The sequence below is a fragment of the Ahaetulla prasina genome, chromosome 2 (assembly GCF_028640845.1).
Source record: "Ahaetulla prasina isolate Xishuangbanna chromosome 2, ASM2864084v1, whole genome shotgun sequence".
NCBI lineage: Eukaryota > Metazoa > Chordata > Lepidosauria > Squamata > Colubridae > Ahaetulla > Ahaetulla prasina.
The window spans coordinates 199014435-199036463 of NC_080540.1; the positions used below are offsets into that span (position 1 = coordinate 199014435).

Here is a 22029-nt window from a genome sequence, read left to right on the forward strand (position 1 = left end):
TGCTAATTTTCAGAAATGTCTTTAGATTATTTGAATTACTGAATTTCCTTGAAAAGGGTTATTTAAATGAAGTACACTACGTTCTCTTTGGAGGGGATATATAAAATTTTATTATATTAATTACATTACTGATTTGCCTTGCCAAAAAGAGATTCTGCAGTTAATGAATGTTGGAGATTTCAGAAAATCAAAATCTGTTGCCGTGCTTGAAGTCTGTTGCTTGCATTTTCACCATATTTTTTCCCCATTGTCTTTGGGCAGGAACATTTCTAACTAAGCACTGCATTCCAGCCACTCATAATGTTTACCTTATAAAAATGCCGCAGGGCTCAAGTGAGGCTCTGAGATAGTCTTTGAAATAAAGATGTGTGACTGAATGTTGTTGGTTTATATTATAGCAGTTTCTTATTTAAGTTATATCTCTTTTAGCTTCAAAAATATTTAAAGAGAGTTTAGATTAATGTGCAAAGAAAGCTTTGCATGTGAAGGATTTGTCTGCAGACACGCTGATATTGGAGACTGAAAAGGCTCATTAAGTACAAAATGCATTGTATTAGTATAATGTAAAACAAGGGGACAGTATGATCAACACCAGCTTGATGGCATATAATCAAATCAAACAAAAAATAACAAATGCAAATGAGAGATTGTAGTCAAGCAGTCTTTCTTGCTCAGTGTCAAAGTTAAACCATTTTACTAAGAAACAAAGTTAAATTGAAATAAAATTATAATTACTGCTTGTATAAAACAAAAATACGAGGAAAGATGGACTCCCCTAAAAGAAATGCCAATTTACTGATAGAAAAGGCTATGTCACCTATTGCACCTATCTCTCCATTGCCAAAATACCGGTACTTATTTTGGATAAACTCCTACGAGCACCACACGTTTATCGAACACAATAGAGAAAAAAGCATGTCTTATGAATATATTTCAAGCAAACGTTATCGTTCCAGTTCTACCTGAACTGTGTAACCTTAACCTGAGCAGCTTTTCAACTTTGTAAATATTTTTAAAGCTAAATCCCTTCAGCTCATCTCAATGCATATTTACTTGGAAGCAGAGACTTCCAGGAGTTTTTAGTCTGGGGCTGAAACTCCCAAAAGTGTAGGTTTTACTGCCATCTGGTGGCCTCTTCGGGACCCCAGAAATCATGTGATCGCAATGCTACAGCTACTGAGGAGACGATCTCCCTTTTTCCTCTGCCTTCCTTCCCTTGTAAGATCTCTATGATCTGAACGCGCTATGTGCGCTGGAGCAAGGGGAGTGGCTCCTGTCCCCGGGTGTTTTCCTTCGCGCTCGCACTCTAATAAACGCGAGCGGAGTGGGTAGGATGCTGTGGGAAGGCGAGGCAGTGGATTCCGCCTGAACCATAAAAAGAAGGCGGGCTCCGCAGAGTTGTGATCGGGATCGGTTTGTGGCTATGCTCGCTCATCTGTAAGTCCCATGAAAGAGTGTGAGACTTTGATTAAACTTGCCTAAGGATAGGCTTGCAGGGTATATATACTTTATTTAAGAGGTTCCTGCTGTTGGTGTGTTAATTATTTTGGATGAATGCCGGGTTAAAGCTTTCTTGCTGTTGTGTATGGGGATGGAAGCAGAAGACAGACTCCGCTCACAAAGCACCGTATTTATTCCATAATAATCGTGCCACAAAACTTTGGGAGGCTGCCTTTCACCTACTCCTGAACGGCAGAAAAAAAATATTTTTAAGAATGGGCAATGCAGAATAGTTTCTTCTGGGACCTTTTGCCTGCCCCATCTCCGCTACTCTGGTGGTCTTTTGCTCAAGTAGATCTGGATCTCAGGGTCTAAGCATGCAGGCTTTGGATTCATTTTAAAAGTGTTTGTGTGCTGTCGATCTGCTTAAAGTTAAGATGCCCTTGAGTAGATCTGGAGACTGCAAGGGTGTGTAGTTTTCCTGAACTGGTTTAAAAAACAGATGATCATAACAACAAAATAATACTTTCAGCATTTTATAATAAAGTAGAAGTTAATGAATCTTATGTTACCTTCTGTCAGTAGAATAGCAGTCGTTGGTGAAATAAATTTACCTCTTTCTGTGTACCATCCAAATCTGCAGATATGGGTGATGTTTGGTGCAAGGGATAGCTCAGGGTGGGATGGGGAATCCTGTTGAAATTTTGGGTGTTTTTTCATGTGATGTTGAATTTGGTTCACTGTTTGTTACTGTGTTCTGGCTGGTGAGCTGAACTCTCACTTCTCCCTCTAATGCCTCTGAATTACATTTGAAAAGCATTTTATATGCAGATGTACTAATTGCTTTTCAATCTATTCACAAATGGGTGTTTCAAAAGTTTTAAGTTCACAGATACACCTAATTCATACAATCACAAATTAACAAAAATCAGCTCGCAAGCAAAATAGAGTGAAGCGACATACATACCACGGCTAATTAAATTCCTATATTACATGACAATTTTTATGGGCTTTGGGCAATAAATAAAAATTTGGGAATTATTTGCCGTGGAAAACCATGAACAAAATGACAAAACCTGAAAAAAGTAGACAACACTGTTCTGTATGAACTAGTGTTCTGGATATATCTTCAGGTTTAAAAGAGTGAAATCCAAAATGGTTATGCTGGGACCCCTGAAGACCAATAATTCTGCTCCCTTTTTTCATCATAAGTAATTGAATGATCCAGTCTCAACTTGGTCCAGTTGAATCTCTCTGAGAAGAAAGTAAATCCAGAACAGTGAACTCTGAAGCTGTGCAGCATCTGATTTCCTCTGCTGTTTTGAGATTAATTTCTTGGACATGGCATCCAAGCAAATTCTCTGGCTGCAGGTTAGATCCTGGCAGATGTTAGAAGCCACTTATTTAATATATGATCTAATTATACAGAAAGCCATTATTTTGGTCAGCTTGTATCCTCTCTCTCCTTCAAGTCTCGTGTGTGTGTCAAAAAGCTTTTGTCTCTCTTCTGTTCTATGGGAGGTGTTGTTTAATTCTGCATGACCCTTTCAAGTGTTTACCATGTTTCTTCTTCACAAAACTCCTTGGAAGAGAAAGCACACTGTAGGTCAAAAGGATTTGTGAGTTCTCTCATGTTCAGGGCAATCTGGAAAAAAAAAATCCTGGTTAGTGTGCATCCAACATTACTACTGCCTCATCTGTAGCAGAACTGCTTCTTTCCATCTGTGCTTTTAAACAGCCAAGTGTCAGGTTTGCCAGAAACCTCAAACACAAAAATCACTGGTTGCAAAGCAACTGTTGTAATACAAAGCTGAATCCAAAGCTTAGAAATGCAAAGTGGCAATTGTAATGTGTATGTGTGTGTGTGTGTGTGTACACACTCTGAAAAGCAGACCTTTTTCGACTCAATATTCTCCAGTTGGGTTAGAGGGTAATTCCCCAGAATCCAAGCAAGCCTAATGGGAATCTGTGGATTGAAATGAATTCTGCCTAAGAGCACTTTTGCAGAAGAGAAGTACACAGACAAGTGGCTGAAGGAAATTACTTAGATAATTACAGGCAGTCTTCAACTTACAACCATTCATATAGTGATTGTTCAGAGATACAACGGCACTGAAAAAAGTAACCTATGATAATTTTTCACACTTATGACCATTGCTGCATCCCCATGTTCATCTGATCACAATTCAGACACTTGGCAATTGGCTCTTATTTATGTCAGTTGCAATGTACCAGGGTCATGTGACTTTCTGGGAAGCAAAGTCAATGGGGAAGCCAGATTCATTTAACAACCATGTGACTAACTTAACAACTGCAGTAGTTTACTTAACAACTGTGGCAAGAAAGGTTGTAAAATGGGGTAAATTTTACTTAATAATTGTCTTTTTAGCAACAGAAATTTTGTGCTAGAGTTGTGGTTGTAAGTTGAGGGCTACCTGTATCTTGGACTGGGATTGTTAGACCAAATGCAAGAGAAAGCTTATTTTGAATAATGTGCATTTTATTTATTGTTATTTCCATTACAATTATTATTGTAGATGCTGCTACAACAGCACATCTCTAAGTGGTTAAGAAACTCACTTTGGCTCTCATGAAAAACCATACAGAATTAAAATAGCATACTGCCAAACAGATGGCGGCAAAGCATCTTTATCTTCAAAAGAGCCATATTTTAAAACAGCTTTTTGCAAGATGACTAGAGCTGAGAATCTCGGGTGGGGAGGAAGCTTTTTCCATATGCTCGGCAGCAATAAAAAGCATGGTGTATATGTGTGTGCAACATTTTATGTTTTTTTCTGGAAGATAGCTAAAACAGTTAATCTCTCTCTTAAGCAGATGTGTCCAACTTGTGCCACATCCAACCCTGGAAAACTAGTAAATAAGAAATGTAATGTAATGTAATATAACTGTACGTATGTCTGTCTGTCTTGGGCTTTGGCTGTGTGTGTGTATACATACATACATATGCAAATGCAAATATATATACATAGATAGCCCAAGACAGTTCCTCTTCACTTCCCCTAGCTCAGGCAAGCCAAAAGGTTGGATATCAGCAGGGGTGAAATGCTTCCAGTTCGGACCAGATCACCTGATCCAGTAGCGATGGTGGCTGGTAGTTCGGAGAACTGGTAGCAAAAATGCCCCCCCTTCCCCCCGCCCAGCTAAGCCGCACGATCATCAGAGGTGGTTGTTTTTTTTAGCTTTTAAAAGCATTTTTTCTTTGGCTGAAAAAATGCTTTTAAAAGTAAAAAAAAAAGCCTCTGATGATTGCATGGCTCAGCTAGGATCATCAGGACCCTTTAAAAGCATTTTTTAACAACCACTTCAGCCGAAGAGGTTGTAGAAAAAATGCTTTTAAAAGGCTGCTCTGGCGATCCCAGCTGAGTTGCCTGATCATCAGAGGCTTTTAAAAGTAAAAAAAAAATTGGCCATGCCCACCCAGTCTCATTACCCCCACACATCAAGCCACGCCCACAGAACCGGTAGTAACAAATTTTACATTTCACCCCTGGATATCAGTGAGCCATAGAGAGCTCTGTGTCATATAAAAGCTGGTGTGTGTGTGTACAATACAGTTGCAATGACAAGTTTGCCTAAAGGTAAATATGCAAAGTTGACACATTTATATTACTGTACTATTTTTTAAATTAAATCAGAATTTGACCAGGTAGGGATTTTCTCCACAGTTGAGCATGCATTATATATGCTTTTGTTTATTTAGCCCCATTTATCTCCATGTGGCTGAGTCAGAAACAGTTTTAACAGCATATTCTTTGCACAATGGTTTGCTGTTACTATTTATAATGTGCAAGAACACAAATTGCCTTTGAAGGTATATTTATTCCTCAAGGTTTTGTTTTCAATCCCATAGCTACAGGAGCAAATCTTGATTTGAAACAGGTCTACCATCCGGCCCATCCTCCTTACAGAAGTATAGAGTAGGTCTTTGAATTTTCATCAGAGATAAAAAAACAAATACCAATTCAAATGTATTTCATAACATGCAAAATCAGGGGTGAAATGCTACTAGTTTGGACCGGTCCAGGCGAACATAGTAAAAAAAGTGCTACCAGTTCAGATGAACCGGTATTTTCGACAATCAGCTGTGCCACACAATTTATATTTGCTAGAAAGCAGGAAATCGCACAGCACAGCTCTTCCCTCCGCCCTCGCTGTTCTACTTTAGAAAAGGCTTTTTAATCCTTCTTTTTCAGCACTGCGTGGTAGCGCCTGCAATGCGAGAGATGCACATTTGGCATGCACTGTGCATGCAGCAAACCGGTAGCGAAGCGCACCGGTAGCAGACTTCAGAGCATTTCACCCCAATGCAAAATCAAATATATTTAATACAGCATGTGCTCTTCTGCAAGCAGCAATTATACTTCCTGCATAATTCAAGGGGGTTATATGTATGATCAGTCTATATGATTTTCATGTCTCCCATTTTATGGCAATACTGTTTTAAAGAGCATTTGTAGGCTGTACAGATGTGACCCAAGGAGGGGAAAAAACCTTTCTAATTTAATTTATGCCTCTGTTGTAGAATTTGTGTTTGAGCAAGCAAACATCTAAATATCTTGGTAACTAGTTTAATGAGAAACTGTCCTGAAGAGTTTATTCAGTTTAATCATTTGGAGCCAGTCCAAAATTGTGAATACCCTGCATATTTATACTAGGGTTGTACAAAGTGTTCAAAACTGGTATTTTACATAACTTGTTGGTGCATGTGAAGCAGTGGTGGGTTTCAAATTTTTTTACTACTGGTTCTGTGGGTGTGGCTTGGTGGGCATGACAGGGGAAGGATACTGTAAAATCTCCATTCCCACCCCACTCCAGGGGAAGGTTACTACAAAATCCCCATTTCCTCCTGATCAGCTGGGACTTGGGAGGCAGAGAATAGAGGAGGGCGGGGCGAGTCAGAATTTTTACTACCAGTTCTCCAAACCACTCAAAATTTCCGCTACCGGTTCTCCAGAACTGGTCAGAACCTGCTGAATACCACCTCTGATGTGAAGCACCACTATTTCATAAAGAGTTAAAAGCAGCACATGATTATTTCAAAGGCTTTGCCCAGTTGTAAGTAACAGGAGAGCACAGCCTTTTTTAAACAAAGGGAAACTAAAAAGTGAATAGAACCAGGACATAAATGTGATTAAATAGAGATGAGTTAATTCTCTCCTAGGTGTTGTCTTCTGTTCAGATTTATAGTATAAAAGTATTTGTAGAGGCAAAGTGTGGCAAAGTTCATAGAGTTGTAGGTTTGGAAGGGAGCTTGAATGTCTTGTAGTCCTGCTCTCCATCCAGCACAGGAATCCTCATACCATGCTGGAAAATTGGTCATGGAATTTTTTCATGAAAACTTTCAGCGATGGCATATCCTTGGTTTCAAGGGACAGGTTGTTCCGTTACTTACTAGTTCTCATAGTCAGGAAATTCCTTATTTCATGTTTATATCTCCTTCTGTAAAGCTTCCATCCGTTGGCTCTGTGAGGATAAAGTTTGAGTCATACAGCCAGGGAGCCACTATTCTATACAAATAGAAATCAAGATCTGAATTACTGTAGATCAGGAAATGCTCATCAATATTACAAAAACCTAGCTGAAGACCACTGTTTAATACTTCTGTTAACATAGGTAAGGAACACAGAGTTTAAGTGTTAACTCACAATGGTGCATGTCTGAGGTTTTTTTTTAAGCTTTTGATTTTATTCAGCCATTGTCAAGCTATAAAGTCAAATAAGTAGAGAAGAGAGGAAAGGGATGCATTGATTTGATCGGCATATCTCAACTCCCACCATGTTCAGTTAAATCCAAACAATGATGCACAGAAGGTATATGACGATTTCTTAAATTTTTGTTTTTGTGCCCCACTATTCCTAGGTGATTATGGAGATCAGTGGGCTTCCACTAGAACTGTGGCGCTTAATATTGTCCTACTTGCGTCTTCCTGACCTTGGTCGCTGCAGTTTGGTGTGCAGAGCATGGTATGAGCTCATCCTCAGCCTGGACAATACTCGGTGGAGACAGCTGTGCCTTGGTTGCATTGAATGCCGGCATCCAAACTGGCCTAACCAGCCTGGCGTGGAACCTTGGTCATGGAGAGAAGCTCTGAAGCAGCATTGCCTCTCTTCTAAAACCTGGACCAAAAACAGCCACGATCTTGAGTCCTCCAACTGCTTCTACTTATTCAGGAGGAAAAAGGACAGGCGGGTTCTTTGCGTTGGGCCTGGCTACGAGTTTGACAATCTAAGGAGCGCCTTGCTTTCAGCCAGCACGTATGACCGGATTGTCCTGCTGCCAGGAATGTATGAGGAACAGAGTGAAATCTTTCTCAAGGCTCCTGTGGAAATCATGGGAAAGGGCAAACTCGGGGATGTGACCCTTCTAGTGAGCTTTGACCAGCACTGTCCAACAATGAGGTTATGCAATTTGGTCTTTATGCCAGCCTGGTTCACACCAGTAATATATAAGGTGAGTATGAAGAAGGATCCGAAGAAGTATTCAGGATTTGGGGTTCCCTGAAAAATATTAACGTGAGAATTAGGGACATCTGATCAATGTGGCAGAATCCACATGAAGATTTCCCCCAACTTGGGGCCTTTTAAATGCATGCCCCAGTGTTCCCCACCAGTGTGGCTGTTGTTTCCTGGATGCCACCAGATTGGGGAAGGGTTCCAGGAAGCCTGACTTGACATGGTGAACTACATCATCTGGAATTTCTGACTAACTCAATTTATAGTTGGTATAGTTGGTGGGAATTTAATCAACGCATCTGGACGGCACCAGGATAGGAAGGGTATCCTGCTAAGTTAGATCAACAGTAAACAAGGTATTGGTTTCTCAAGCATGTGACCCAGTGATTGGAATGCAATATTGTAGGCTACCTCTGCCCACACTCTGGAGTTTGATTCTGACGGGCTCAAGGTTGACTCAGCCTTCCATCCTTCCAAGGTCAGTAAAATGAGGACCCAGATTGTTGGGGGCAATATACTGACATTTGTAAACTGCTCAGAGACTGCTGTAAAGCACTATGGGGTGGTATATATTGCTATGAAAGCATCATGAGTTAGTCAGGGGAAGAACCAATACATGTTTCACCTCCATGTTCGGTTAGGTATCCTGGTCTCTCTATTTCATTCCCATCAGCACAATTAGAAAATAGCAGACTAGGAGGTTCTGTATCTGTTCGCGGCAGAGGTGGGTTTCAGCAGGTTCTGACCAGTTCTGGAGAACCGGTAGTGAAAATTTTGAGTAGTTTGGAGAACTGGTAGTAAAAATTCTGACTGGCCCCACCCCCATCTATTCTCTGCCTCCCAACTCCCAGCTGATCGGGAGGAAATGGGGATTTTGCAGTAACCTTCCCCTGGAGTCAGGAGGGAATGGAGATTTTACAGTATCCTTGCCATGCCACGCCCACCAAGCAACACCCACCAAGCCATGCCACGCCCACCAAGCCACGCCCACAGAACTGGTAGTAAAAAAAAAGTTGAAACCTACCACTGTTTCGCAGGCAATGTTTCTCTGGAAAATGAGTATCCTCTTTGACTGCTTTTTTAAAATTGAAAATAGGCTGATCTGGTTTCATTCTCTTTTCTTAGACAACCTCAGGCCATGTCCAGTTTGACAACTGCAATTTTGAAAACAGTCAGCTGCAGATTCATGCTCCTGGGACCTGCCAGGTTAAATTCTGCACTTTCAATCAGTCCAGCATCCATTTCCATAGTGTGGCTGTCTGTCTCCTGGAAAACTGTGAATTTGTTGGCAGTGAAAATGCTTCGGTGACAGTGGAAGGAAGTCCATCTTTGGACAGGAACTGGGCCTGCAAGCACTTGACCATGTTGGCAAAATCTCGCTCCGTCTTGCTGCAGACATCTGAACCCTCCCATTGCAATATATCAAAGTTTGAGAGCCAGGGAACTCTTCCAATGTCAGACATGAGGACCTGTGACATTGTGGTAGCTGAAAACCCAAGTCACATATTTCCTGTTTCACAGACTCAAGTGGTGCCAAGGAGAGGCCTTGAGAAGGAAAGGGAAGTATCTGGGAACCTTAACACAGCACACAAAGAAGAGGCCATGACTATAGACACAGATTCCAGTGACAGTGAACTGAGCCTGAGCAGTGAGAATGAGGACGAAGATGAGTCGCTATACAAACTGCCTTACCAGGCTCATAGCTTGAGCCACAAGCTGGCCAAGGTTGCCCATGGTAGGCCGTCAACCGATGGTTTACCTGCCCTTCAGAGTGACTATGAGCTAAAACCTTTGGCTCAGGAGCTGCAGCAAGATAAGGAGGCTCAGTGTCTTGCCAACACCATGCAAGGATGCCTTGTGAGGAAATGTCTTTTTAGGGACGGAAAAGGTGGCATTTTTCTGTGTTCCCAGGGACAAGCCAGAGTGGAAGGGAGCATCTTCAGGGACTTGACCTACGCTGTGCGATGCATACAAAACAGTAAGGTGCTGTAAAAGGCAGGAGCAGATCTTGCATGCTACAGTTAAACATAAAGTAATATTTAGCCAGTTTTTAAGGCCAACTTGATCAGCCTTGCAATTGTACCTACAAATATTTGTGAATGTGTGTTACGTTAGCCTTATAATATTTTTCTAACCACACATTTTCAAAACAAAATGATAAATAATTCGAAGGGCATTATTTTGGTTTAGTTTTTAAAGTTGGATGTTTGACTATTGTATGCAGATTAACTTGTTAATGAGTTGCTTTATGTTGCACAGTGATGTTAATTATAAGAGAGGCCAAGATGTATGAAGAATTGCGAAGCCTCATCCTTTTCCTATTTTAAATCTTCTCCAAAGGCTCTGCTGGCTTCATAGTATCCCCAAGCCTTACATATACATTTTTTTAACATAACTTCATCAATAAATTGAATAAATAGAAGAGCAGAAATATTTAAAAAAAAAAAATCCACTAGAAATGATAAGAAGAGATTCATATGTTCCAAAGGTGCTTTTTCAAGAGGCAACTGGACTTTCTGGTTTTTCTTTGAAGACATTTCACTTCTCGTCCAAGAAGCTTCTTCAGCTCTGACTCAGAGAGCTGAAGAAGCTCCTTGGATGAGAAGCGAAACGTCTTCAAAGAAAAACCAGAAAGTCCAGTTGCCTCTTGAAAAAGCACCTTTGGGACACAACCATGACCTGGATGACTGAGAATCTCCATAGACACGAGATTCAAAGAAAGTAGGATTCTGTGACTTTTCCTTTTTCCCTATTAATGAAATTGCAGAATTCAATTTGCCCTGCAGGTTTGTAAATAGGAAAAATAAAAGATCCCTGGTACCTTATTAAGGGCTGCATTTTATTTGGTGAGTCAACTCTTATGAAGGCTAGATGCAAAAGCACTTCAGCTTTTGCTGCAGAATATCAGATCGCAGAGTATTTCTTCACTTTTGTTAAATAATGTAGTTGATCTGTGAATCCACATTCGTCACCACTCTACCTAGTGCGCGCACTCGCAGCCGGCACTCACCCACACATATATTTACTCTTTAAAACACAGTGAATTTTGCAATTCTGCACTGAGTTTGGGGAATTGACCTTGGTCATGTCATTCTTCTTTTGCAAATCCCACTTCACGATACCGACGGGTGCCTTATTTAGTGCAGGAGGCACTGTGTGAATCATTTCTCAGAGGCAGAACTTGGAAACAAAGGCCAGGTCCTGAGAGCCCTCCTGGGTTGTTGCTTCTACTGAGAAAAAATTGAGGCCCCCTGGCAAGAGAATTTGGATAGGGGCTGCGGAAGGGAAAGGAGTAGCTGCACAAGATTTATGTCTTAAAGCCTCCTTGAGTCTTTTCAGCCATCTGGCAGCCACACTATTGCCCTCTGTTTAGCAAGCCTTGGGGCATTTAGAACTAGCCCTTTGCTGTGGACTGTTTGCCTAAGGATCAGATAGAGGCTCATGGTCCTATTTATTGAAAAAATTATTGTAGGTTTGTAGTCAGGTGGATACGTGAGAAGCAAATAGATGGAAATAAAAGCTGAATCCCAGGATTTGTTGTCACTAATCCTCCAGGACAACTGCAATATAATAATGCCTTGCCTCAGGTAAGCAGTGTAAAGACTCCCTCGAGGGGGCCAAGCTTCTTATGCAGGAAAGAGCAGAGGGATAACATGGTGACAGCTTTCTTTGGGGGTGAGGTGGCAGAGATTTATTTATTTATTTGTCAATCATATATAAGATAACAGGTAAAAGTATAAACATAATTTGAATACATGAAAAGAATAAGTAAAAAGGAATATTAGGACAGGGATGGTAGGCACGCAGGTGCACTTATGCAGGCCCCTTACACTCTTAGGAATGGGGTGAGATTAACAGTAGACAGTTTAAGCTTAAAGTTTTGGGGGTTTGGGGAAGAAACTACAGAGTCAGGTAGTGCATTCCAGACATTGACCACTCTGTTACTGAAATCATATTTTCTGCAATCAAGTTTGGAGCGGTTTACCTTGAGTTTGTATCTATTATTTGCTCATATATTGTTGTGGTTGAAACTGAAGTAGTCATTGACAGGTAGGACATTGTAGTAGATAATTTTATGTACTATGCTTAGGTCAGACTTAAGTCGGCGTAGTTCAGTAGCGGGTTGCTACTGGTTCTCCCCAGCTCGCAAGAACCGGTAGTAAACATTTTGAGTAGTTCGGAGAACCGGTAGTAAAAATTCTGCCTGGCCCCGCCCCTAATCTATTGCTGCCTCCTGACTCCCAGCTGATCAGCTAGAAGGAAAAAATCAAGACTCATTTGTTGAAGAAGAGAGAAAAAAACCCAAGACACCGTCCCTTTAAATTGAGAAGCCAAGAAGCCTCCCAACTGATCGGCTTGCTTCTCAGCCAGGAGATCGCTTGGCAAAGAAGAAGGAGGGGGGAAACGCTGTTGTTTTAAATTGACAGAGCGGCTAGAAGCTCTTTTCTGGGTCAGCTGAACAACAAATTGGATAAGAGGAGGAATTCTTATATGGTTCAATGTTTTTGAAGTTTTGGGGTTTGTGCAACATGGGCTTTGTGTTTCTAAAAAGGTTTGGGCGATTTCCATTGTGAAGTATCCTGTCTTGAATGAGTTTTCTGCCTGCTTGTAAATGGAGCCGAACTTCCGGCTTCCACTTTATATTATCTGTAAGCACCAGTAGCTGTTTTCTGCTTACAAAGTTTCCTTTATGCAGCTGGCAGGAATGTGGAATTCCAGGCAGGTTCCTTGCTAGCAGCTTGATTATTCCTTAATTATCTGGGATATTTTATTTGGGAAATGAAGAGGGGGGAGTTTGATTCCTTCCCAGAACAGATTAGTGGGGTGGGGAGGAAATGGGGATTTTGAAGTAACCTTCCCCTGGAGTGGGGAGGGAATGGGGATTTTAGGCTTGTTGTCAAACTTCAGCCATAATAATAATGATTGTTTTGAACAATATGCAGGTTGTATTACATGAATGGCTATTTTATATGTGAAATTATGACTGAAACCTATATAGGTTCACACTGTCAGCAAGTTTGTCCTTAGTTTTAGGTTGCTTCTCTCTTTGTTGAGTTTCCATCCATTGCTTCTTGTTTTGCCTTCTGGTGCTTTGGAAAATACTCCCCCCCCTTCTTTCTAGCAGCCCCTTAAAAGACTGTTGCCTATCACACTCTTGGGCAAAGCATGTGAGCCATTTCCTCCTTTCAGTGGTCTATGAAAGTGCATCTATAGCAGAGATCTCTAACCTTGGCCACTTTAAGACTTTAAGACAGCAAAGGAATTCTGGCTGAGGAATTTTGGGAGTTGAAGTCCATAAGTCTTAAAGTGGCCAAGTTTGGAGTCTATAGTATGTAGATAATAAAGTTGCAAAAAGGTGAACAACATTTTTGCAGAACTATAGATACGTTGAGGCTGGGTGTGACAAGGAATGGCTGGGAGGGGAGGGGCCAGGCGAGGTACCCCTTGACATGAGAGACATTGAATTGGCCACGCCTACCCAGTCACATGACCACCAAGCCACACCCATTGTCACATGACCATCAAGCCACACCCACAAAATAAGCCACGTCCACAGAACCGGTAGTAAAAAAATTTAGAACCTACCCCTGGCGTAGTTCTAAGATGTCTAAGCCCAAAATTTGGATGTTTGGAGTTGGCTTGGCTTTGGAGTGACCCATTAACATGGGATTCCTATGCCGTTCCTGATGGCTATATTGTTCTTAGGTGAAAATGGCTTGTGGTTAGACTTACATTTTCTGTGTTTCAAGGCAATAATTTTACTTCAAAGAGTAGGGAGATGAAAAGGCCTTAATGATATGCTTTGATTTAGGCTTTGTTTATATCGGTCCCATGGACTGTCTTATCTTGATTTATATTTAATTCACAGTATTTACAAGACTTGAAAGAATGTGTGAGAAACTCACTCCCATTCATTCTCAAAAGATTTCATGTTGTTGCTTCTGATTCTGACTTTATTGCTGGGAAACCAAGGAAAGATAGCTGCTAAGGGGATTGGGGAGATTTCTGATATCTGGGTATCTAATTTCTGACTCACCTGGTTTTCTAATAGAAAGAGAGCATCTGCCACAGCCCCTCTTCTCTGGAATGGCATCCTTCCAGAGATCTGGATCTCCCCTCTCTGACCTTATTTAACTGGGCCCTTGAAATCTGACTTTTCTCCAGGCCTAAGCTAGGGTGGATGACAGGCTCCTTGTGGGGATGATTTCTGCTAAAAAGGTATCTTTGTTTTCCTATGCATAGTTCAGTGGTGACTAGCATCACCTTGGATCAGGGTGGATAAAAATCGATTTAAAAAAGGATATTTTTTTTACTTAAATCGGATTTTTTTGATTTTTATTAAATTTATTTTAATAAAATGCTTTTGGAATAAAAAAATCTATCTAAAGATAATTTTCTATTTAAGATACATTAATAATTTAGTTTATTCAGCATGAAATGGAGCTTAGTTATGTAGCATGAAGCTGTATATTCTGCAATATTAGGACTGTTGGTGAGTCAACAGTGGGTCAGAGGAGGATCCACTGTGGGACAGAGATGATAGTTGCTCTTTAAAAATTATGATTTAAATCAAGTTGATTTAAATCAAGCCTTTTTACTAGTGATCTAAATCATGATTTAAATTGACTTGTTTTAAATCAAATCCACCCTGCCTTGGATTCTTAGATATATTATGGAAATGAACTTTAAGCTTACTCTGAAGCTGCACTGCACAGTACAAGGAGTGGTGGTGATGTATTTTTTCATATGTTTGATACACCAAAGATATTATTGGAATTAGCAAGCAGAGAGAAATGCCTTTGCTGATAGAAGTGAGGCTGTTCTTGTATACTAAGATACAGTAGTCCCACATGTGTTAAGCCATAATGTGATTTGTTTGGGTTGGATGGTGTTTTCTACAAACCCAATACTGATGTTTTGTAATTCAGAGTTTCTGGTTTAATATACACGTTTTCTGGTTGTCACTGACCAAGATTAAGTAAACCATTGGCTTAATGCAATGCAAGAATTCAGCCTTAAGGTGACGTTTTTTGCTGTTTCTTTTGAACCTGTCTTGATTCCAGGTGACTACATGGACCAATTCATACAGTATTTTTGGACAAAGTTTTCAAGAGTAGTTTCCCCTTGCATCCTTCTTCTTGGGATTGAGTAACTGGCCCAAGGTCACTCAGTTAGCTTTCATGCCTAAAATAGGACTAGAACTTACAATCCTTCTACTCTTTGTCCAGTGCCTTAAAGGTATCATTTAGCTTAATCAAAATTTAAATTTTGAGTCATCAGGATGGAATGGCCAACCAGGAAACAAAATATTCATTTTTTTCAGATCAAGAAACAAAATATTCCATTTTTTTCAGACTCCTGTCTGAAAACATCCATCTGCTGAAATATCTTTTGACTTGGCATTGCTTAAAAGGTTAGAAGTCTGCTCATCCAGTGCATTTCCTCCTGCCCCCCCTCCCCCGTTTTACATAGAATAGAATAGAATAGAATTTTATTGGCCAAGTGTGATTGGACACACAAGGAATTTGTCTTGGTGCATATGCTCTCAGTGTACATAAAAGAAAAGATACGTTCATCAAGGTACAACATTTACAACACAATTGATGATCAATATATCAATATAAATCATAAGGATTGCCAGCAACAAGTTATAGTCATACAGTCATAAGTGGAAAGAGATTGGTGATGGGAACTATGAAACGATTAATAGTAGTGCAGATTCAGTAAATAGTCTGACAGTGTTGAGGAATTATTTGTTTAGCAGAGTGATGGCCTAAAAACTGTTCTTGTGTCTAGTTGTTCTGGTGTGCAGTGCTCTATAGCGTCGTTTTGAGGGTAGGAGTTGAAACAGTTTATGTCCAGGATGCGAGGGATCTGCAAATATTTTCACGGCTCTCTTCTTGATTCGTGCAGTATACAGGTCCTCAATGGAAGGCAAGTTGGTAGCAATTATTTTTTCTGCAGTTCTAATTATCCTCTGAAGTCTGTGTTTTTCTTGTTGGGTTGCAGAACCGAACCAGACAGTTATAGAGGTGCAAATGACAGACTCAATAATTCCTCTGTAGAATTGGATCAGCAGCTCCTTGGGCAGTTTGAGCTTACTGAGTTGGCGCAGAAAGAACATTCTTTGTTGTCCTTTTTTAATGATGTTTTTGATGTTAGCTGTCCATTTGAGATCTTGCGATATGATAGAACCCAGTTGGGAACTGGGTTTTGTCACTCGAAATGGCAAACAGGAGAAGGTTCAGTGTTCCAAGATGATGAAACTGGGAAGCTGAAACGAGAGAATATGCAATATCCTTTGAATTGCATCTGAGCCTGAATCCTTCTTCTTGGGATTGAGTAACTGGCCCAAGGTCACTCAGTTAGCTTTCATGCCTAAAATAGGACTAGAACTTACAATCCTTCTACTCTTTGTCCAGTGCCTTAAAGGTATCATTTATTTAGCTTAATCAAAATTTAAATTTTGAGTCATCAGGATGGAATGGCCAACCAGGAAACAAAATATTCATTTTTTTCAGATCAAGAAACAAAATATTCCATTTTTTTCAGACTCCTGTCTGAAAACATCCATCTGCTGAAATATCTTTTGACTTGGCATTGCTTAAAAGGTTAGAAGTCTTCTCATCCAGTGCATTTCCTCCTGCCCCCCCTCCCCCGTTTTACATAGAATAGAATAGAATAGAATTTTATTGGCCAAGTGTGATTGGACACACAAGGAATTTGTCTTGGTGCATATGCTCTCAGTGTACATAAAAGAAAAGATACGTTCATCAAGGTACAACATTTACAACACAATTGATGATCAATATATCAATATAAATCATAAGGATTGCCAGCAACAAGTTATAGTCATACAGTCATAAGTGGAAAGAGATTGGTGATGGGAACTATGAAACGATTAATAGTAGTGCAGATTCAGTAAATAGTCTGACAGTGTTGAGGAATTATTTGTTTAGCAGAGTGATGGCCTTGGGAAAAACTGTTCTTGTGTCTAGTTGTTCTGGTGTGCAGTGCTCTATAGCGTCGTTTTGAGGGTAGGAGTTGAAACAGTTTATGTCCAGGATGCGAGGGATCTGCAAATATTTTCACGGCCCTCTTCTTGATTCGTGCAGTATACAGGTCCTCAATGGAAGGCAAGTTGGTAGCAATTATTTTTTCTGCAGTTCTAATTATCCTCTGAAGTCTGTGTTTTTCTTGTTGGGTTGCAGAACCGAACCAGACAGTTATAGAGGTGCAAATGACAGACTCAATAATTCCTCTGTAGAACTGGATCAGCAGCTCCTTGGGCAGTTTGAGCTTACTGAGTTGGCGCAGAAAGAACATTCTTTGTTGTCCTTTTTTAATGATGTTTTTGATGTTAGCTGTCCATTTGAGATCTTGCGATATGATAGAACCCAGTTGGGAACTGGGTTTTGTCACTCGAAATGGCAAACAGGAGAAGGTTCAGTGTTCCAAGATGATGAAACTGGGAAGCTGAAACGAGAGAATATGCAATATCCTTTGAATTGCATCTGAGCCTGAATCCTTATGATACATTGGCAGAAGCTAAACTGAGCATGAAGGCAAATGTGTCTTCACAGCTAGCTTGCTGGGTTTTTTTCCTCCCCCACCCCCTTCAAATACAGATTGTACCATGGGGAGGAGGCTGACAATAAAGAAGATCTGAGCAGATGTGGGGAGCTAATTTAAGCTCCCTCCTGCAATCTAGAGAGAAACTCCTCCTTCAAAACCGATATTTGCATTGAAAGGAAGCCTCCTGCTGGTGCCATTATCAGACTGTCCCAGCAGGTGCTATTTACATTTTTAAAATACCTGCCCATTTGATGCAAGGATGAATTTCGTGTCTTCTGCTATAAGTCAGGCATCGCAGAATCGCTAAGGAGCAAAAGACTTGAAGGAGAAGTAGCCGTGCATGATTGGCAAAACAGCTCTGCGCCTCTGTGCATAACCCTGGGCTTTTCATCCCATTAGCCACGGGCTTCCATTTCATTTAAAGCACAGCAAACTGGAAACTTTCTTTTGCTTTGCATGGGCAGGCTCAGAAAAAGGCTTCTTCACAATGTTTTTTTGTTCCATGCCTATGCTCATCATGTTCAAATTTACTTCTCGGTGACAGGAGGTGGATTTGTTTTACATATTTAGTGATTCAACAGCCCCTCTCTCTCCCTCTCTCCCTCCCTCCCTCTCTCTCTCTCTCTCTCTGGTTTTAAAGAAGTGAAACATTTAAAAATATTATTTTAAAAATTCAGAGTTAAACATGAAATAATATAAGATTAAAGAAAAGAAAGAAGAGTAACGTGAAGTGAAAAAGTAAGAAAAGGATAAAAGAAATAGAAAAAAAGGGGGAAAACATATATAAAAAAGTGACTTCTGGTCCACAGTCATTAAAATTGCACCATTATCCTCTTCTCATAATCAAACCTTTTTAATCAGGAAACCTATAAATCACCAGTTCACTTTTTTTCTAATTTCAGCAAAAGGTCCATAAGAGGTTTTCAGTCAGGTGATTTAACTGTCAGGCCTGAAAGACCAGGTCTACATGTGAAAATCCAATTAAAAATTGACATTGCTACATAGCCTATGCATAGTCACCTTCTCAACTAACAGCACCTTGAATCTTGAAGGTGCTGAGTTAATTGAATTTAATGATTATTTGGACATCCAAAAGGCCTATTTTATTTTATTTTATTTTATTTTGTTTTGTTTTGTTTTGTTTTTAATTTATTTTATTTTTATGTAATATGATAATGAAGTTTAGGTAAAGGTTGTGTGAAGTTCTATCCATTATTTTTGTTCTATCCATTTCATTTTTCCTGCCCTTGTTCCTACTTGCCTCCTTTTTGGCATCATAACAACCATGTGAAGTAGAATTTAGAATAGGAGATGGCAGTAGCCAGTCATGCTTTCATGATTGTGGCTTGCCACTAATGGAATGCCAGATTTATAAACTCAGGGTATTGGTGTTGTGTGACTAGAAAAACGGTGGGAATCTATTTGCACAGTTTTTACTTATTTATTTTACTTATATAAAATTTATATCCCAATCAAGAGACTCGGGGCTGCTGTCATAATTTTTTTAAAAAAAGATCCCCCAAGAATATTAAAAACAACAAATTGAAACGTCTGTGGAGAGTTATGCAGGTCATGGTTATCTCAAAAGTGCATATTCAAAAGGTAACTGGACTTCCTTTGTTTTTCCTTGAAGATGTTTCACTTCTCATCCAAGAAGCTTCTTCAGTTCTGTCTGTCTGCTTACATGTAGTGTAATCAAGCCAGCACTTTGAATTGTAGTTGGAAACATATTGGCAGCCAATGCAACGTCAATGTAATACTGTTGATATGACTCCTGCCCACCAGCCTGTGGGCGGCTGTACAATGTACTAGTTGGCAGTTTGTGAATAGTCTTCAAAGTCAGTCCCAGGTAGAACGTGTTGTAGTAATCCAGTCTTAAATTAATGAGGGCACAGGTCAAGAGTGTCTCTCTCCCATAAAAGGCAAAAGTTGGTACCTTAGCTAAAGCTGCAAAAACATTTTGTCTCAGCCACAATCTCCACCTGTTGTCATGCAGAAGGCATAAATCTTACAGAACCTCCAATTTGTGCCTGTTGAGAGTTAACGAAGGTGCTATAATCCAACAAGATGGCTTCTGGTCAGACAATGACTCCATCTTGGAAAAGAGGGCTGACTGGGCCCTGGAGACAATGAAAGCAAGGGATGGTTTAGAGTGGAATTCTGCTTTGACTCAAATTTGGAATGGGTCCTGCAGTGTCCTAAGATCATATTTGGAAAGAACAAGTCTCAGGGAATCAGAGTAACATGATCATTTCCCTCATTTTTTTCCTCTGAGATGAAGTGTTTCATTGTCTCTGAACATGGAGATTTTTCTCAGTTTTCATATCTAATTGTGGATAGATCAAAAGAGTTTTCGCGATTTCTTAGTGTTTCTATTGACTGCCTGCCAGAATGAAGAGGTGATTGTCCAAGTTTGTAAATCAGTAACCAGTAGACAATATATACCAGGGGTGTCAGACTCAAGGCCCGGGGGCCGGATCCGGGTCATGGGCTGCTTAGATCTGGACCACAGGGCCACTCTGGAAACAGTGAGAGACCAGCCCATGGTGCCTCTGCCAGCGAAAACGGGCTCCCGAGCTCTGTTTCTGGCTGTGATGGTCTCCTGCAACGCTCTGCCAGCGAAAATGGAGCTCAGAAGGGCAGCCCTCCTGAGCTCCGTTTTCGCTGGAAGAGGGTTGCAGGAGGCCTTCACAGCCGGAAATGGAGCTCGGGAGCCTGTTTTCACTGGTGGAGCTCTCGGGCTGCCAGAGGTGCCCCTGACATGAGTGACATCGACCAAGCCATGCCCGCTCTGGCCACACCCACCCCAGGGCCCCCAGGTCAAACACAACTTTCAATGAAATCGAGTTTGACGCCCCTGATCTAGATCAACCATCCATAGCTACTGAGCGTGCTAGATAAACCATGGGAATTCCTTCCCAGCACATGTAAAAAGAAGGCATCAGGAGAAAACTGGCTGAATGCCCATATTCCCAGGCTAGCAACTGTGAGATCCAACTGAGTGAGTTGAGAAGCCAACCTCTCTGTAAGCTTCCGAAGCTGATCCATCACAATCAAAGTTAAGATAGCTGTAAACACCTGTCAGTCTATTACTCTGCTGGGATAAGGGCAGTCTTTTCTGTTAATATGCTGGATTGCCAGCTTAATATTCTAATCAGGGCTTGACCTCTGTGCCAGGTTAGCAGTGAGTGACTAATAGGGAGAGGAGCACAGCCGCCTGTCTTTTCTGCCTGCATTTTAATTAACCGATTGGAAGGGGAGGCCAACCATCTTTTTAAATAAAGGAGATTGTAATTTCATTATCAGCTTTGATATGCGCTGCTCGCTAAGGCAAGAATATTGCAATTTGTAGATTTGTTTCTTTACGCTTGTCAGGCAAGGGTTTAAAGATTTATTGGACTGGAAAAGAATTACATGCATGCATATTTAAACCACTTATTTGCTCAAATAAACCAATGCCCGGATTTAATTTTTTTTTCAGCTGTGTGTAAATTAAATCTCAGGGCAATATGTATTTGCTTTCAGCATCCTCTTGTTTTGTAAGTCAGTTAGCTCTAAACCATAAGCTCTTTGTCAAATAAAATTGGCACCTTAGCTAAAGCTGCAAAAACATTTTGTCTCAGCCACAATCTCCACCTGTTGTCATGCAGAAGGCATAAATCTTAGAGAACCTCCAATTTGTGCCTGTTGAGAGTTAACGAAGGTGCTATAATCCAACAAGATGGCTTCTGGTCAGAAAATGACTCCATCTTGGAAAAGAGGGCTGACTGGGCCCTGGATACAATGGAAGCAAGGGATGGTTTAGAGTGGAATTCTGCTTTGACTGAAATTTGGGATGGGTCCTCCAGTGTCCTAAGATCATATTTGGAAAGAATATCTCAGGGAATCAGAGTAACATGATCATTTCCCTCATTTTTTTCCTCTGAGATGAAGTGTTTCATTGTCTCTGAACATGGAGATTTTTCTCAGTTTTCATATCTAATTGTGGATAGATCAAAAGAGTTTTCGAGATTTCTTAGTGTTTCTATTGACTGCCTGCCAGAATGAAGAGGTGATTGTCCAAGTTTGTAAATCAGTAACCAGTAGACAATCTATACCAGGGGTGTCAGACTCAAGGCCCGGGGGCCAGATCCGGGCCATGGGGTGCTTAGATCTGGACCGCAGAGCCACCTTGGAAACAGTGTGGGACCAGCCCGAGGTGCCTCTGCCAGCGAAAACGGGCTCCCAAGCTCCGTTTCTTGCTGTGATGTCCTCCTGCAACCCTCTGCCAGCGAAAACGGAGCTCAGAAGGGCAGCCCTCCTGAGCTCTGTTTTCGCTGGCAGAGGGTTGCAGGAGGCCTTCACAGCCAGAAACAGAGCTCGGGAGCCTGTTTTCACTGGCGGAGCTCTCGGGCTGCCAGAGGCGCCCCTGACATGAGTGACATCGACCAAGTCATGCCCGCTCTGGCCACACCCACCCCAGGCCCCCAAGGTCAAACACAACTTTCAATGAAATCGAGTTTGACGCCCCTGATCTAGATCAACCATCCATAGCTACTGA

At 40.9% G+C, this 22029-nt stretch overlaps 1 protein-coding gene across 2 annotated transcripts in view; it reads left to right on the forward strand.

Annotated features, from left to right (window-relative positions):
* Positions 1-1246: 1246 nt before the first annotated feature.
* FBXO10 (F-box protein 10) overlaps positions 1247-22029 on the forward strand; it is a 44952-nt gene continuing 24169 nt past the window's right edge. The window contains exons 1-3 of one of the 2 annotated variants that reach the window (XM_058171778.1): positions 1247-1437; positions 7321-7911; positions 9039-9896. In XM_058171778.1, coding sequence (XP_058027761.1) covers positions 7327-7911; positions 9039-9896 — 1443 coding nt within the window. In that variant the 5' untranslated portion in view covers positions 1247-1437; positions 7321-7326. The remainder of the gene's footprint in view (positions 1438-7320; positions 7912-9038; positions 9897-22029) is intronic. The other variant, XM_058171779.1, reaches the window with a different exon arrangement.